A 17324-nucleotide genomic window follows, 5' to 3' on the forward strand; every position below is an offset into this window, starting at 1 on the left:
GACCAGTCCATTCCAAACTTTATTCTCAGTTAGAGGCATCTTTTGATCTTGAAATTAGAATATAGCTTGCATGTAGATCATATATCAGTGGAAAGATGCTAGTAGCCACAGTACAAGCCAGGAATCTCCTTATCTTTCAATGTTTTTGTAACAAACTCCACCATCTTTATAGTAAATCATGGCATATATTACGAGGAACGAATAAACTATCCATGCCAGATGTATTCGCATTACAAAACTCACCAGCCTGTACCAGGGGTTTTTTGCTGCCGGCCTCGATGTCGAAAAGGCAAAAGCCCCTAGGGACAAGGTTGCATATAAAATTTACTTTGCCTCGCATGTCAAGTAAAAGTTTATGATTTTAAAATATCCTGATTGGTTTAAATCCTCACCAAATCAAGCTGATTGGTTTAAAAAACAATGCAGTAGTGGAATTAACTGCGACTAATTTGATAAACAATGCCCCTTGTTTTTTGCAATCCTCAATTTCGCATTTTTGTACAGAAAATGCCGCATACGCTTGCAGGTTACATTCAGAATTGTTTTTTTGTTTTTTCGCTGCAATGACAAAACTTGAGTGACTACAGTGATGTCTACCATGCGCAACCCTAAAGAAGCTCAATTATGTAATATTTATGTTTATAATTTTTGTTTAAAGTTGTACAAAAAAGTAAAATTTACAAGCCTTGAATTAAAATGAGAAGTTAAGCGGTCTATCAACAACTTGTTCATAGGTTGATTTTTAAGCTATTTTTACCACTGGAGGGCATTAAAGGGCGGTGGCAATTTTACACCAGTCAAAAAAATCCTAAATTCGCCCCTGATAAAATCGTGACAAGTGTGTTAAAACAGAAAAATATGGATATATAGTCTGAAAATAACCTTTCGTAACTAATTAGGAACAAAAAAAAACCGGTGTTTTGAAAGGGTTACTGCCACCTTAAAGCATCTTAAAAGCGATACATCTGTTATCACTTTAGATCAGTGTTAGTTGTCATGAAATAGGAGGTACTAATGGTATGCTTATGTACCTTTGTGGTTTTTTTTTATACCACAGCAAATACGGAGAACAGTAATCTGTAGCTAGGACTTACTATATGTTGTGTAAGGTTTGTGAACGACCCAATCATTGTTCGTGTCTTTGTGCGAATAACCAGTGATCTGAACAAACAAGAAAAAAAAAAAAAATCCACATCTTTAATGAACTTACAAATTATCATGGTTTACAAGGAGTAAAACCTCTAGGTGAATATTAGGAATAAAAATGCATAAAAGTTTTTAAAAGTTGTTACAGCAACATCGTTCTTATTTGATACTAGCTAAAAATTATTGGTGTTGATTTCATCTCAAATAAAGCTAATTAAAGGTAAAAATAAAGAAAAAGAATCCAAGATTACCTGCTGTTGCTCAGGAGGGTGTTCTTTTGGATATAAATGCTGATGGGAGTGTAAGAGCGCTCCTGCTGTTTTATGGTTTTTTAATGTGATCACCGAACCAAACGCTAACTCTGAAATTTAATAAAGAAATACAGAGTGCAAAGTATGCATCATAAACGCAAAGACAACAAGAAATCGCGGTTGGTTTGAAATCACACATAATGACATAATATCGATAAAATTCAAAGCAAATTGTTCATGAAGCTAATTAGAACATAGTGTCAAAAGAAAGAAAAACTATAGTCAAGAGTAGACCCAGCCTCTGACGTGTTAAGGAAACTGTAAGGGAAAGTGAGCATGAATTTTAAAATCACGATATCTTCTTCACATTAATTTAATATATTTAAAAGTATGAATATTTAAAAAAAAATCTCAACATTTTCTAATTATTAATTATTATTTAGGAGGGATGTATCTAAAACGGGTTTTCGATTTTTTTCTTAATTCTAAGTCGTTTTGTTTCAATTTACCTTTTTTCGAAATTCAACTTTATGTATCTCATATTTTTCATAACTTACACCATAACTTTCGTCAGAGTTATCAAAGCAAAAAAAATCGAAAAACAATTACGGATATATTATCGCTAAAATCACCATAGTGAGGATCATTCTAAGCGCGCTGCTTACAGGTTTTATTTTGAGAATAATAATGAACTTTACGACTGACCGTGTTTACGACTGAAAACAAAATAATAAAGAGACTTTAATTGGTGAAATGAAAGATGTTGGGTGAAATTAACGTTTACCTGTTTCAACCTTGTTCCCAGTAAACTATTTTTATGAACGTAACAAACCTACAAGTTGTTGCGTTTTGTTTAGATATGATGGTTCGGTCTTCGTGACAGGACTTGAAGATTCGGTTTTTTCAAGAGAAAAACTAGGGAAAACGAATAAGCCAATCCGCTACACGCATTATTGTATATGGGCAAAGTCGCTATATAAAAAAGAAGTTGGTCCACAGCAAGCGTCGTATGGATACCCTGAAGTTATATAGGTGATATTGTTGGAGAAATTTGGGAGGACGCCTATGTAGTAAACTTGGAAGAATTTTGTGATGCCATAAGTATCCTAAGTTAATGTAATTATGTATATATTATGTACAAAATAAATATAAAAAATAAATAAACTTATTTTTCATTGGGGTGAAAACTTTAAGGCTTGTATTGAACCCCCATAAAATTTTGAAAGGCGTCAATTTTGGCAATAGTCAATCATCCCCTCCCGCTAATTCCTTTTCCATCTTCAAGTTTTTTGCCCTTTAATTTTTGATAAGTTTTCTCAGGTTGGTTCCCATTCGTTTTGTGTCTTGATTGACACATTGGAGAGTAGGAGGGACACACCAAATTGAAAACATTCATTGGTATAATAACACATAGTCAGTATGATACCAAATATGTTTTATAAAGAGATCACAAACATTGTTTTTTTATAAATAAACATACTTCCAGATATAATTTAAGATTCTTTTTTATACCCATAACCAAAGAAAATTTTTTTTTATAAAAAAAACATTTTTTCCCTCACAGTAACCTTAATTAAGATTTTTAAGAATGCCCTGTGTATAAGGCCGTCAAACTTTCCGCATGCTTTAACATTTTATCATACATTCTTATCACTCCAGACAAAAGCTTCTTTTCAAAAATACCTAATAATATGTGTATGCAATTTGTATCCTCTGCACGCAAGAGCTTATTTTGAAAGAATATGCAGAAAGAACCCAAATCTGAATGTGAGTTTTGCTTTTGTGGGAGCGCAAGCAGAAAATGAAATAAAAAACTTTATATTTTTTTCAAAAAATAAAAACTGATGTTAATACAACATATTCCAGATAAACACAATAAATTATACGACACACAAATTCTAAGCTACAATTCTTAAATACATAGCGAAATACACATAATAAAAATTGGTTTGTGTGTTTGTTCGCTGAAAAGAAAAATTAAACATTTTCATCATCATCATCATCATCATTCTCGGCTTAATGTCCGTTTTCCATGCTAACATGGGTTGGACGGGGTATATTAATGACCCATTTCAAACCTGATCTAGACTGTGTTAGATCTAAACTCAACTTCCTTTGTATCAAGTCTGTCCTTATAACCTCCTGCCAAGTCTTTCTCGGTCTGCCTCTGGGCTTTGCCCCAGGAACTATCAAGTCTGTACGCTTTCTTACCCAATTATCCCCCTCCATTCTTTCCAAGTGCCCCAGCCAATTCAATATTCTTATCTGGATAACATCTTTAATTCTACCGATACTTAGCCTGCTTCTTAGCTCATCTGAACTCTTTCTGTCTCTCAGACTGGCGTTACACATCCACCTAACAATTCTCATATCATTCCTTTCTAAACGGTCAAGATCTTCCTGCTTCACTGCCCATGTCTCACTACCGTACAACATATCACTTCTTAAACAGGCCTCATACAACCTACCTTTTACCTCAATTGCAAGTAACACTTCTTCCAACACCCCCTTCACTGCCTAACATATCACCTAAGTAACAGAAGTTCTCAACTATCTCTAACGAGCCACTTGTACATCATTGAAGCTGGAAATACTTCATTCTCTATAATCTCACCTTTGCAACGCTTGCATACAAACGTGATGTCAGCTCTTAAACTTCCACCAATACTACTGCACTTCTTATGTACCCAATGCTTGCAAGTCTGACAAAAAATTGTGTTACAACCAACCCCTTTCCTGCAAACTCCACAAGGCCACTTTCCAACTACAAGGCCACACTTGGCTGCAATGCTACTAATCATGACTTTACACTTTGCTGTGTTCACCCTTAGCCCTTTCTCTTCTAGTCCTTTCTTCCACTTCTCAAACTTTTAAGCTAATTCTTCCATCAACTCTGCTATGAGAACCAAATCATCTATACAATAACTCCCATGGACAACCTTTTCTGAACTCCATCGACAGTGCTAGAACAAACAAAAAAGGACTAAGTACAGAACCCTGATGTACACCAACATTTACACTAAATTCATCACTTAGTGAATCGTTAATCCTGACACAACTTCTAGCATTGCTGTACATAGACTGTACCATCGTAACTAGCCACTCATCCACACCTAATTGTCTCATAGCCCACCAAATAACTTTACGTGGCACTCTATCAAGAGCTTTCTCTAAAACTACAAAGGCAAAATAGAGATTCTTTCTCTTTCCTAAATACTTTTCCTGAAGCTGTCTGAGTAAAAATATTGCATCTGTAGTGCCACGCCCTGGAACAAAACCAAATTGCATCTTATCTATATCAATTCTTTCTCTAAGTAACTTATCAATCACTCTTTTAATAACTTTCATTATTTGATCAATCAACTTCAAACCTCTATAGTTATCTCTTTCTAATGCATCACCCTTGCCCTTGAAACAATTCATTATTACACTCGACTGCCACTCACTCGGAATAGCACCATCCTTTATAATCTGATTAGCAAGACTTGTAATAAGCTCAACTCCAATATATCCAGATGCTTTTACCATCTCTGCAACAATACCTGATACTCCTGCAGCCTTGCCAATCTTCAATTTCCTAATAGACTCCACTACCCAATCTGCCTTGATCTGCACAGTTGGCCCTTCTACAACATCATCATTAGACAAATTATCCTCATCCCAATCAAACTCAGTGTTAAGCAACCTCTGATAATAATTCTTCCAAGCTACCCTTTTCTCCTCCTCTGTGCTAGCCAAAACACCTTCATCATTACGTATACACTTCTCACCTACAACATCTTGATTAGTCTTTTTCATTTGCTTTTCTATCTTGAATACCTCATTGCGCTGGTCTTCCCTTCTTAACACATCTGTAAATCTGCTTCTGATTTTGCCTTATACACTGCTGTACGAGCACGACGCTTAGCTTCTAAGTAAATATTTTTATATTTATTTCAAAAAATCTCTAAATCCTGGCTAGCTACGAGGAAATCTACAAACAGAAAGAAATATTACCACATTGTGACATAAGAACATAGCACCCTTCCACGTCATCATAAAATTGTTAGTTTTAAATTTTTTTTTTCGCTTTACTTCATTTTTGCTTGAAAAATTTTAGCAACAACAATTTCTTTCTTAATCTTAACTAAGCGCCATGCTTCAATAAAAACAGCTAAAGATAAATGTCTTCTTCATTAACTTTATGTCAGGAAAGCACAACAATATGAGCTTCCGTTTATGCGAGAAAATAGTAGAGAATTTTTAATCCAGTGAAATGGCCGATAGCAATGATTTCAATCCAGTGTGATAAAACTTTTCTGAAGACCGCCGCGACGAAAGAGTAAACCAACATATCACACTATCTCGTTTGATTTAATAAAAGGGATATTTCATGTTATTTTGTAAATGCATAAAAAAATTTTGATACACACAACTGACCAATAAATTACTATTATGGTCCAGTGGATTTTTCCACGGGTTAACGACTAGTCTATATAATAATACGCCAGTTTCGTGTCTCTGTGACAGGCAAAGTGGATGTGTTTTTTTACTAAAGAAACAGCCGCGGTTACATGTCACTTTTGCTAAACTTTTATTTTTATTCTGTCTTTTGTGTGCTTTTTCATATTGATTTAAAATTTTTGTTTCAAAAAAGTCATGGTTAATGTATTTTATTGTTCTCATAAAAACTTTCGTGCAATTATGTAAACTTTATTACACAAAAGTCACAGGTAATTATTCTTATTATTCCCTTAATATTGGTTTTATCTATTCCTGCTTGAATGGAATTAACAACAAAACGTTTTGACGAAAAGAGCAATGAATTTCGCTGTTTGGCTAAAACAAATCATGTGATAAAATAAAGTGATTTCATTAGTTAGGAATTTTATTGCATGCAAATTTTAATTTACAACAGGATCTTTGTTATAAATTGTTATACGTGTAAAGTCACAGGCAATTAACATTGTTATTATAGTTGTCAATTTCGTTCAAAAATTTTAATTGTTTGTGTCTTTAAAGTGAAACTGACAACAAATGATTTTGTGATAAGGAACATAGAATAAATTTTATATGTTTATAAGTGGATATCTCCACAGGATTTCGTTTAAAACGTTTCTTTTTCAGCCTTCTTAATAAAATTATCAACAAACCTTTTTGTGATAAGAAGCACAATAAATTTAGGTGGATTATTCCACGAGTTTAAATAACTAGTCTATATAATAATATGCTAAGTGTTCCTGTCTGTCTGTCTGTCTGTCTGTAACAAAGTGGATGTGTTGTTTTTTCTAAAGAAACAGCCGTGGTAACATGTCACTTTTGCTAAACTTTTATTTTATTATCTTTTTCAAATTGATTTAAAAATTTTTGTTTTAAAAAAGTCACGGTTAATTTATTTTATTGTTCACATAAAAACCTTTGTGTAATGATGCAAACTTTATGACACAAAAGTCACGGGTAATTAATTTTTATTATTCCCTTAAGCACGTATCTATTGTCTACTGTTATATGAAAAACATATTGGTTTTATTTATTCCCGCTTGAATGGAATTAACAACAAAACGTTTTGACGAAAAAAACAATGAAATTTATGGTTAATTTCGCTCACTATTTCGCTGTTTTTTTATTCGATATCTATAGTGGATTTTTCCATGGGACTAAATACTATATATTTAATTCACATAAAGCAAGCAGAACACCAACCTCCAGGTAGACTTGCTTTGTATAATTGATTCCCTTGTAGTGTTGATTGTAATGCTGAACTGAAAAATCCATCTCCAGGACCACTGAACATAAAAATTTAGAAACATTAACACAACTAGAATCAAACTGACTTCCCAAATCAAAATCACACAAATATTTTCAGCAGTCAAAATAAGGAAAAAAAGAAAAAATTCAAAATGCTGACATTAACCATTATTGATGATTTTAGTGGTCAGGATACTTTATACAATCAACAAATTCGCAACAAACCTGTACGGAAGGGACTGGAAATGTAGTCCAAAGAAGAATAAGTACACAGAGATGGGTGTTATGATCAAACCAATCACACGCGCAACGAAGTGCTTGAATATTTCCAACTGGAAAGAGATGGAAAATGGTAATTAAGACAGGCACACCTCATTAGAAATGCACTTTATTTATAAAAATCATTGGAGTCAAAAACCCATGAAATTTAAGAATACTCTTGGAATCATGCTAAGAATAGTCCTCTAGGTTTATTTTGAAGCTGGAGCTAAACTAGAGAAACTTTCATAATACATCTAGGATAATTGAGTGTTACATATTTCCCCTGTCCTGCTGTATGAAATTCACCAGAAACAATAAAATTAAGCTATTTTTTAAACTAGTGGTAAGGTCCATGGAAAGATCCCTTTTAGGCGAAAAAGAGGGTTTTAAATCTATTTTGTCATTACTTCTATAATAAACAATGTAGAGGATCATGTGCTATATATATATATTCCCAGTTATTTGGCCTCAAATTGTAAGTGTAGGGGTTTCACTTTTAATTACAGTATTTTCATGCATTTAAACAACATTCTTCTATTTCACAGCTAGTTGGTAGTGACTGGTTATGCTATAGCTAGCCAAAACTGTCTCGTATCAAAATCAAAACTGAAAAAGGATACACAAACTTTCCACAAACCTTGCTATGGTGCATTTATATAATTTATAAAGGTTTATTTCACCTTGAATGAGTAGAAAAATGCTGAAAAAACAGATAAAAAACTTACTAAAACTAACCATCCTTTCAGGTCTGCAATGAGCAATTTATTTAAAAATGTATTGATTTTGATCAATAAGTAAGTAAGAAACGAGCCCCCATTTTGTAGCGACTCACAATTTGGGGTAACAATGCATGAAGCTTAAGGAAGTGATCTGTAATTTTTGTCATTTTGTCATTTACACAAGCATAATTAAAAAATAAGATTTAAGAATTATTCCATGAAAACTCATTGCTTCCACATGTCACCTTCTCAGTCCTATTTTTAATCATCATGTTTGCTGTTTGCTTTTTGGGATCACAAAACATTAATCTAAAAACGATTTTTTAATTTGTTCTTAACATTTTTTACTTTCGGAGATATTTAGTATTACACTTTTTTTCACAATTTTTAACCTCTGATCGTCGGAAACTCATCATAACTCGCCTTCGTTTTTTATAACATCTTTTTATGCTGCACTTCACTGTGTTTGCTCACATTTGAAATCACACACAGTCGAGTATGGGTAAAACAAAATCAAATTGTAGAAAAAAGTATATTCTTATGGGAAATGTTATAGAAAAACTTTAAAAGAATCTTTTAACTACATACAAAAATCATTCTCCTCTTCTCATTATAACCTTGAGTAGTATAAATTAATACCCAAGATGATTGTGTTTGAACAAATATTTGATCTTATTACATAGTGAGAAACTGAATTATAACAAGTTTTTTCATATTTGGAAAATACCCTAACTTAAATACATCAGATTTTTTCCTATCCAATCACTGTAAAAAAATTAAAAAAAAACAAAAACGATTCTTTTCCAGGCCTTGCCATGAGTCGCGAGCAATTGCTTGCGCCCGCGTAAATGCTCGTTACCCAAGCATTCTATTGCTTGCGCAAATATTAACATTTTGAGATAATTGTAAACGTTTTTCTTAAGAATTGATTTGTCTTTTAAGTGAAATTCCTGCACGAACGCTCAACCTGAAATTGAAAAGATATTTGGTGTGATTATTTTCCACCCATCGTGCAAAAGTTCATTCGCCATTTTGTAAAACGCGTGCGATCGGGCATTAAGGTTAATCTTTGTTTTGCATTCATTTTGCAGTAGAAAAGTGGGGGACGTTTTAAATCAAACCCCAAACACGATGATCAAGAGTCTACTGGTATAACGACTCTCTCAACCTTAACTTCCTTTTTTACATGTCCGAAATAGTATGTATCACTATACTGTCGTTTTCATAAATTTATTGTTTATTTTTCAGCAAATAGGAAAAAATATGCTTCGTTTTCAAAAAAAAATCTTAATCTGCATGGTTTAAATAAAACTTCCAAATTCATTCGGAAAGTTCAGGTACATAAAATTTATCCAGAAAAAAAAATTATACCGCACGTGGGTTTCGTTTTTAAAATTGTTTGAATAACAGTTGCGGCATAAAGAAAATAATCCATTAAATTTGGACCTGCTATGGTTTCCAATTGTTTCGTCAAATGAAGAAATTATCTACAATTAAATCCATGATAAATTGTCTGTTCCGCCTGTAAGTGCAGTTTTGCAGACTTGCGACATCCGTGCTCCGTCGGCGTTCACCTCCGCATTAGTTAAGAACCGCATGGCTGGATTTCTTGTGTAAGGCCTGGTTATCAATGACGAAGGGGCCAGGCAAAAGAGATTTATGTCTACGTAGTTCTTTTAACTAAGTCAGGAGTCAGTGAATTAGCTAGGATGGTCAGGTTGGCTATGAATAGACTTGCTTGTGGATTCCAAGGACCAGAACTGAGATCTAAAAGTGTCCGACCAAGACGGAAATCTATCGGACGTTTTAACATGTTCGACCAAACTGGAAATGTGGCAGGCCTTTTAATCACATGCCTTAAACGATTTAGGTGTGTGCCAAGGCGCACGCCTCTCCTGAAAAAGATGCCCTGAGAGACTAAATGTAAAAATGTAAAAATATGGTGAGCAAAATTGCTCGCGTGGACACTCTGACGCGAGCAATTAATTGCTCAGGAGGTTATTTGCTCATGGCAAGGCCTGCTTTTCCTATACTCACGCCTTAAAATGCAAAACAGATTTCAGACTCTTGTTAGAGATTTTATCATTAACTGAACTGTTATAGGTCTCATATATATATCTAAATATGTTCTTACAATTGATAATGACAAATCACCAAGCAAAATCCACAAATCTTGTATTGTTGTAACTCCAGCAAACAATATCACAAAAAGACCAACCCATTTGACACTAAAAAATTTTAATGTTCACACAAGTAATTTGACACAAATTTTTAATGTTTACACATAAGTAATAGCAAAGTTATAATTTATATAAAACAATAAAACATTTTTGAGTCAACCCAAAATTCAGAATCTTTTTTGCAACACACTGCATACAAAATGTTTTTATACCTGAATGTACAAGCTAAAAAGTAGCCTGTGCAAAACATCCAGCCCCACCAGTCAAAACTAAATGGGCTAAAAAATAATGCACAAAATATAATCAGTAAACTTGAGACAAAGAGTTCAGCTGATAAAGAACAAGGTTGTGTAGAGTATAAAGACACTGTGCCTATAAAGCAACGAAGGCTTCTTATCTTTTTAAAGACATGGCTTTAAGAGTTACATACACACTTGTAAGCATTCACATAAATTTTGTGCAACATGCACAACAAGCAATGCATGTAATGCATTCAATGCTATACTAGTGGTTTTTAAACTGATTTCATACAGTTCTAGCTGGTAATAAAAATTAGAGGTAACCAGTCTATAAACCAAAGCAATCTATAAGGTACACAGAAAAATGTGTACCAAGTTTTTGAATTTTTAAAGCCCTGGGAGTAAAAGTACTTTTTAAACGAAAAGACACTTTATATACCTAGGGTTCAAATTAGAAAAACAACAACAGGATAGTAAAAGACTTGACAAAATAATTTCAAATAAGAAAATACAAACAAGAAAATTAAACAAAGAAATAAAGGGATCTGATTGATTATTAGCTCTTAAAAAGTGACTTAACAAGTCATTTGAAAAGCTTTTTTCATTTTCAAGATATTTGCATGAAAAGATTTTCATATTTATTTATGCTATATAAATTATAGGCGTCTTTAAGGAATATAGCAAATTTTGACATTTTCTGTCATCAATAATTTTAGACCTAATAAGGAAAATGCATTCAAACATTATCAATGTATAGATACATATTATACCAGGTACAAAACTATGAAAAACAACACTTTTCCTTGTCTTAGGTCTCTTAATTTTAAGATTAGCTAAGATAGCCCCAAATGTCTCCTTCATGATAAAAATGAATTTAATTACGATAAAAGTGAATTGCTTATTTAAACCCTATCTTATGTATGAAAGCAATATATAATTACCAATCTCTCCAACTATAAAATTTAATTAAACTGAAAACAGACATCATCATAAAAAACATGAGAATTGGATCCAATAAGATATACTGTGATATGGTGATACAACCATGATCTAAAACGAAAACAAATATTGAAAAAAGCGGGCACAAAGACCAATGTGTTTACATTTGTAGTAAAAAAGATCATAATAAAAAATGTCTGGTGATAGATATAATAGGATGCAACATATATTTACGAGTTGCAACTAAACAGTTTCTGTGGAACAAAATGGTCTTACCAAAAAGAATTAAAGAAGCAGCTAGTATGCAAGCTGGTAAGGAATGTGTCAGCTCCCACACTATCAAATATGCTAGTGGAATGCAGAATGCACCAAGTAAAGCGCAGAACTAAAGGCAACAAGTTTAGTTGTTCAACATGGGCAAGAAAAGGTTACATTATATGACAATTTTTTTTATCAGGAGTGTAATGGTGTATATAGAATTCAGATATGGGCAGCTTAGCAGGCAAAATATAAAATGATCAACTGGATGTGTGAAACTATCAGTACATATTTTCTGATTTTGAAAGTTGATTTTGCAGTGCAGTGATTTTAGAAAACCATTTCCAGCTGACAATTTAATATAATAAAGAATAAATGCAAGTCCGAAAATTAAATTCATTAAGTCAAAGTATCTTAATCAGATAATATAAAACGAACGAATTTATTTTAAAATATGTATATTTCGTGTTACATCCAACACATCTTTCAGCAGAATAAAATGTTACAAAAAAGTTCAGTGAAAAAGAGAGATTTTGAAGGTAATTAAAATGGTAATGAAAAAATCTTATAAATATATACAATAAAAGATCGTTAAAATAAGTATAAATCTCTTGACACTTTCAAACCATTGTAAATTTAAGGTTTTTCTCGTTTTATATGCAAAGCTTCTTTTACTAACGATGTCGATCAGTTATCACTTCAATCAATAACTGTTGTATTGTTGCTAATAGTTTTCCATGTAGATATCACGGAAATTAAACGATTCCAAACCAAGCATTAAGAGAGTGTTAAGATATAACAAAGCAGAGCACTCCAACACATGGGTGTAAACAGCACTCTCTTTGGTGGTGGTGTGTTCTTTACATCTTTGGTATAGACTGTGTTCTGTTTTACCGATTATATGAAGAATTATACCAGGGCAAGTGAACTTGTAGAGGATGGTTGACTTGTATTTCAACGGATTTTATATTCGTGTAAAAAGCAATCTTTTGTGTCGAGTACGTAACATTAAATTTGATGTTAGTGTTATTTGTAAAAGAATGCTTTACCTTCCGTTTAAGTTCAAAAGGAGTTGATCTTATATATATAAAAATTTTTAGTCACCGTTTTAATTACCTTCAAAATTTCTCTTTTTTACTGAACTTTTTTGTAACATTTTATTCTGCTGAAAGATGTGTTGGATGTAACACGAAATATACATATTTTAAAAATTATTCGTCTTATATTATCTGATTCGGACTTGCATTTACTCTTTAGTGATTTTAGAATTATGTGCAACACTTATTAAGGCCACCTCCACAAATAGTTAGACAGAGAAAAAATAAGAAAGAAACTCAATTTTTCTTTAAAATATCCATGAATCCACTGCATTCTGCATTTTGGTTACAAGCAAAATATACATGATTTGAACTTTAAATTAAGAAATATGATGAAAAAATAACATATTTGTTCATTCTTATCATGAAATTAATGAAATACCATGACAATTAAATTCTAACATCTTATGACAAATGCACAAGGAAAAATATTTCATAACTGACTGAAAAAATGACAATAAATCAACTGTTATAAATTTGTAGCCTTCCACTTTACACAATCATTTTAAATGTGAGCTTAAACTATGCCATAAATTTTTGAAACGAAAATCCACACAATACATACCATTCTCATTCCAACATATTTTTGTTCACCATAACTGTCGCCAGGTTTGTCAAACGGAAAGGATCCATCATAACCAGTTGCCCAGCCAGCAAGTGCAAGAAGCATCTAAAGGTTTTAATATTGAACCATGATTAAGCTAAAAAAGATTATTTTAAATTATAAATTTTTTTACCTTTCCAAGTGGTGGATGAACATCAAAGAAAAAGGTTCCATTGAGATAATGATTAGCAAATTTCCCAAAATGTGTTTCATCCCAACTAAAAATCAAACAGTGATGCATAAGATAAAGTATGCATAAAATATCAGAAAAATTTATGAACATCACTGAAATTATTTTGGTTACATTCTTTCCTTAATACTTACCATATATGTGTAGGTTCGTGTATTAAATACATACGAGTTGTGATGGCTAAGATCCAAATAACCGTTAGTGAAAGTCTATTTAGTTTAATATTGTGTATATCTCCATCACACTTACTAACAATGCATCTTTCATATTTAGTACTACTTTGTTTACTAACAATGTCTGTTTTAAAGTTCTTCTCACGTTCCAGTTTTTCATCCTCTTTTTCTTGCTTGTCCTCATTAATTTTATTAACTTCATCAATATCAACATTCTGATTTATCGCACTACTTTCCTTATTGTCATTCTTCTCTTCAGTATGTTTATTTTTTTGTTCAACTTTCTTATCCCTCTGTTTTACCATGTTAAACTATACATACATTAAACACATTTTTTAATATATTTTTCTAAACAACCAAAATTTTTCAAACAATCCTAGGCTTATGATCTGGAAAAAAAAGGTTCATATAATATATACATGCCTCTTACAAATTTACTTCTTAGTTTATTACATCCACTTGATTTTAATGTAGTATGTCCTACATATATTTAAGTACATTTTTAATTTTATAATGGATCTTTTATAATTCCAACATTTTGTGCCTGTTGATTTTATTTTGCCAAACAGACTGACCAGAAAAAATTATCTTTGCCATACCTGTAGAACAAAAATGAACACTTGTGATTTTAAAGTCATTGTAACTGAATGTTCTAGCCCTTGTTTAAACATTTAAATTTAAAGGTCTGAATAGACAGAATAATTTTGCAGATCAATATTCAAAATAATTAATTGAACTAATATTGATTCAAAATTGTTGCGTATGTATCATTAAAAAGTAATAGAACGATAATACAAAATGACGTAAAACACAAATCAATTTTTCATTAGAACAATATTATTTCAAAGGAAACTGCCAACTGCTCACTTTTTTCGAAACTCACACTCAGCATTTTATTCATTTCAAATATGCACGTAAAAGAGATTAAGTAGTGATGAGAAACGTGACTATTATGTCAGATAATTTTTTATCAACAAGTACGTTTAGATTGTATCAAGCCGCAAGGCAAGGAATTGTATTATATGCTCCCCTTTCATTTCTGTGATGGAGTCAATCTTTTAACCCTACAGTTTCTTTTTCCACTTTTTTATGTGAAAGAATGAAACTGCTTGAAAAGATTAAGGAGCACAAAATTATTTCTTCTTCGTTGTTGCTCATGCCCGATGTTACGATAAATTAAATTCAGATTGTTCTTTATATATATTGTATTGTGTATGCATACAAAAATATTTAATCAATTTAAGGATACTGCAATGGTATAAATATAATTTTTTACAAAAAAATTTTTTTTTTAAAAATATATGGAGTTTGATATTCTCTACCAACTTCTGAATTTATTTTTCAAAAATGTTGATTGGGAGTAGGATAAAAAATGATTTATTTCTTTTGGTCGGCAAACTTCAAACACAGTTTCTTTTGAAAAGCGAACAAAGAAATATATGTGTGAATCTCACTTTGAACATTCTATAAGTTTTTTATACCAACTGACATTCAGCAGAACAGATTATTCTTTTAAGGGATCGTCTTTCATTTTTTAATTAGCATAGCATGTGATACGATTTTGAAACGATTTTAAAGTAATGTTCGTATGGAAATCGTTTCCTTAAAAAATAAAATCGTTTCATAATCGTTTCATAATCGTTTCAAGATTGTTTTATTGTATTTACTTGAAATCGTTTCACATACCATAATTCGTTGCAAAATCGTTTCATTGTGATCGTTTCAGTATATTTATTTAGATCGTTTCAAAATCTTTTCAAGGTGTTTCTTTTACATTCTATTAACATAAAAGAATAAAAGAAATTATTAATCTAATAAAGGTCCCTCAATAAAATCTACGCGCTGTCAAAAAGGTAAATTTCTACATCGTAAAAAATCGCGTATATAAAAAACATTATTTATAAAGATTTGCTTTCGGAAATTTTTAAAACGCGATCTAAAAAAGCTTTTCTATCGCCGCATTTCGTTCTTAAATTTTTAAAATGTGATCTCAGAAAGCTTTTCTATCGCCGTTCTTTGTTCTTAAATTTTTAAAAAGGGATCTAAAAGAGCATTTCTATCGCTGTTCTTCGTTCTTAAATTTGTAAAAAGCAATCTAAAAGAGCATTTCTATCGCCCTTCTTCGTTCTTAAATTTTTAAAATGCGATCTAACGAAGCTTTTCTATCTCCGTTCTTCGTTCTTATATTTTTTTTCATCGCAATATTTTTCATTTTAAAGGAAATTGTTAGTTTTAAGAAACACTGTTTATTTTTAGTTTTAAAAAACTGTTTTATGATATTTACGATAAAAGATGTTGTTGATGATGTCGATGTTGTGTTGAATAAAAGAAAGAGAAAGAATAATTTTACATTTATATATAAGTTTAATTGGTTTTTAATTAGTTCAGAATCGTTTCAAAATTCGTTTCAATAACTTCAAAGACTTTTACATTGTATCACAAATAATATTTTGACAATCGTATCAAACCGTTTCAGAATTTTTTCTAATCGTTTCAAAATCGTTTCACAATCGTTTCATTTTTATGTAGTTTATACAAAATCGTTTCGCAAAGAAAATATGAAATGATGTAAAAAAAATATTGAAACGATTTCCATATCATGAAAATTGTTTCAATTCGTATCAAAACTGAAACGATCTTGGAGACGAATAGTTCGCTTAACACCTTCTGCATATCTTTGAATAGGCTAGTGTTGTAAAGGTCAGACTGCGAAAACTCTTTTACGAGGAATTTTAGATGTTTGTTTTTCACGATGTATACATGACTTAAAATGTCCGAAACTCCCCTTCACGATGGAGAAATTCAACAAAACTTTGCACACGTGTTCATCCATACCTGCTGCAAATGACTTTGTCACAATTTATGTAGATTTTGATTATTTTAAGAAAGAGACAGGTTAAAACACAAAAAAGCGAGCAAAAATTCATTTTTTCACAAATTTTCAAATAAAAAACGAACGACACGCTTTTTAAAAAAAATGTGACAAAGTATCGTTGCTATGGTAATGCTAAAGTGATTGATAAATATAACGCAGAAAATGGAGGGGAGTTTCGGACATTTTAGTGAAAAACAAAGATGTGGATTTATGGCTACCTGGAAAAAATTTAAATTTCATATTTATATTATCTTATAGACAATAATTTTGAAGAAAAAAACATTATTTTTGAGAAATAATGAAAATTACTGAATATGTGTCTATACCCTCACACTATCCTTAAGAATTATATGACCTAAAAATTTCTACAAATAATATTTTCCGAAAATTGACCTACAAAATTGTTCCGTCAATTTGGGAATTAAGGTGGCAGTAACCCTTTTGTTAGCTGTCCAAATAGCTGAATGATTATCTCAGTGTTTTATTTATACCATTTTTTTACTATTTCCCAAAACTATAGGCCTTAATACATAATAAAATGATTTTAACTTAACACTAAAATTGCTGAGTCAGCAGAAATTTCTATTTAAAAATGTATCATAAACAAGAAAAAAATCGGATTCTACGAGCTCCAACTTTTTACAATCTTATTATTTTTCATCAGC

General features: G+C 31.6%; 1 protein-coding gene across 3 annotated transcripts in view; it reads right to left on the bottom strand.

Moving 5' to 3' along the window:
* Positions 1 to 17324, bottom strand: part of LOC130657018 (protein O-mannosyl-transferase 2-like) — a 49927-nt gene that overhangs the window by 16021 nt on the left and 16582 nt on the right. The window contains exons 1-11 of one of the 3 annotated variants that reach the window (XM_057459969.1): positions 14384 to 15379; positions 13555 to 13639; positions 13383 to 13487; positions 11739 to 11847; positions 11465 to 11573; positions 10497 to 10562; positions 10239 to 10332; positions 7350 to 7456; positions 7080 to 7162; positions 1398 to 1507; positions 1095 to 1161 (exon numbers count right to left, since the gene is read on the bottom strand). In XM_057459969.1, coding sequence (XP_057315952.1) covers positions 1095 to 1161; positions 1398 to 1507; positions 7080 to 7162; positions 7350 to 7456; positions 10239 to 10332; positions 10497 to 10562; positions 11465 to 11573; positions 11739 to 11847; positions 13383 to 13487 — 850 coding nt within the window. In that variant the 5' untranslated portion in view covers positions 13555 to 13639; positions 14384 to 15379. Of the gene's footprint in view, positions 1 to 1094; positions 1162 to 1397; positions 1508 to 7079; positions 7163 to 7349; positions 7457 to 10238; positions 10333 to 10496; positions 10563 to 11464; positions 11574 to 11738; positions 11848 to 13382; positions 13488 to 13554; positions 13640 to 13745; positions 14340 to 14383; positions 15380 to 17324 lie in introns of those variants that run through there. The other 2 variants (XM_057459968.1, XM_057459967.1) reach the window with 2 other exon arrangements.

Source organism: Hydractinia symbiolongicarpus, chromosome 9, assembly GCF_029227915.1.
Source record: "Hydractinia symbiolongicarpus strain clone_291-10 chromosome 9, HSymV2.1, whole genome shotgun sequence".
Classification (NCBI taxonomy): domain Eukaryota; kingdom Metazoa; phylum Cnidaria; class Hydrozoa; order Anthoathecata; family Hydractiniidae; genus Hydractinia; species Hydractinia symbiolongicarpus.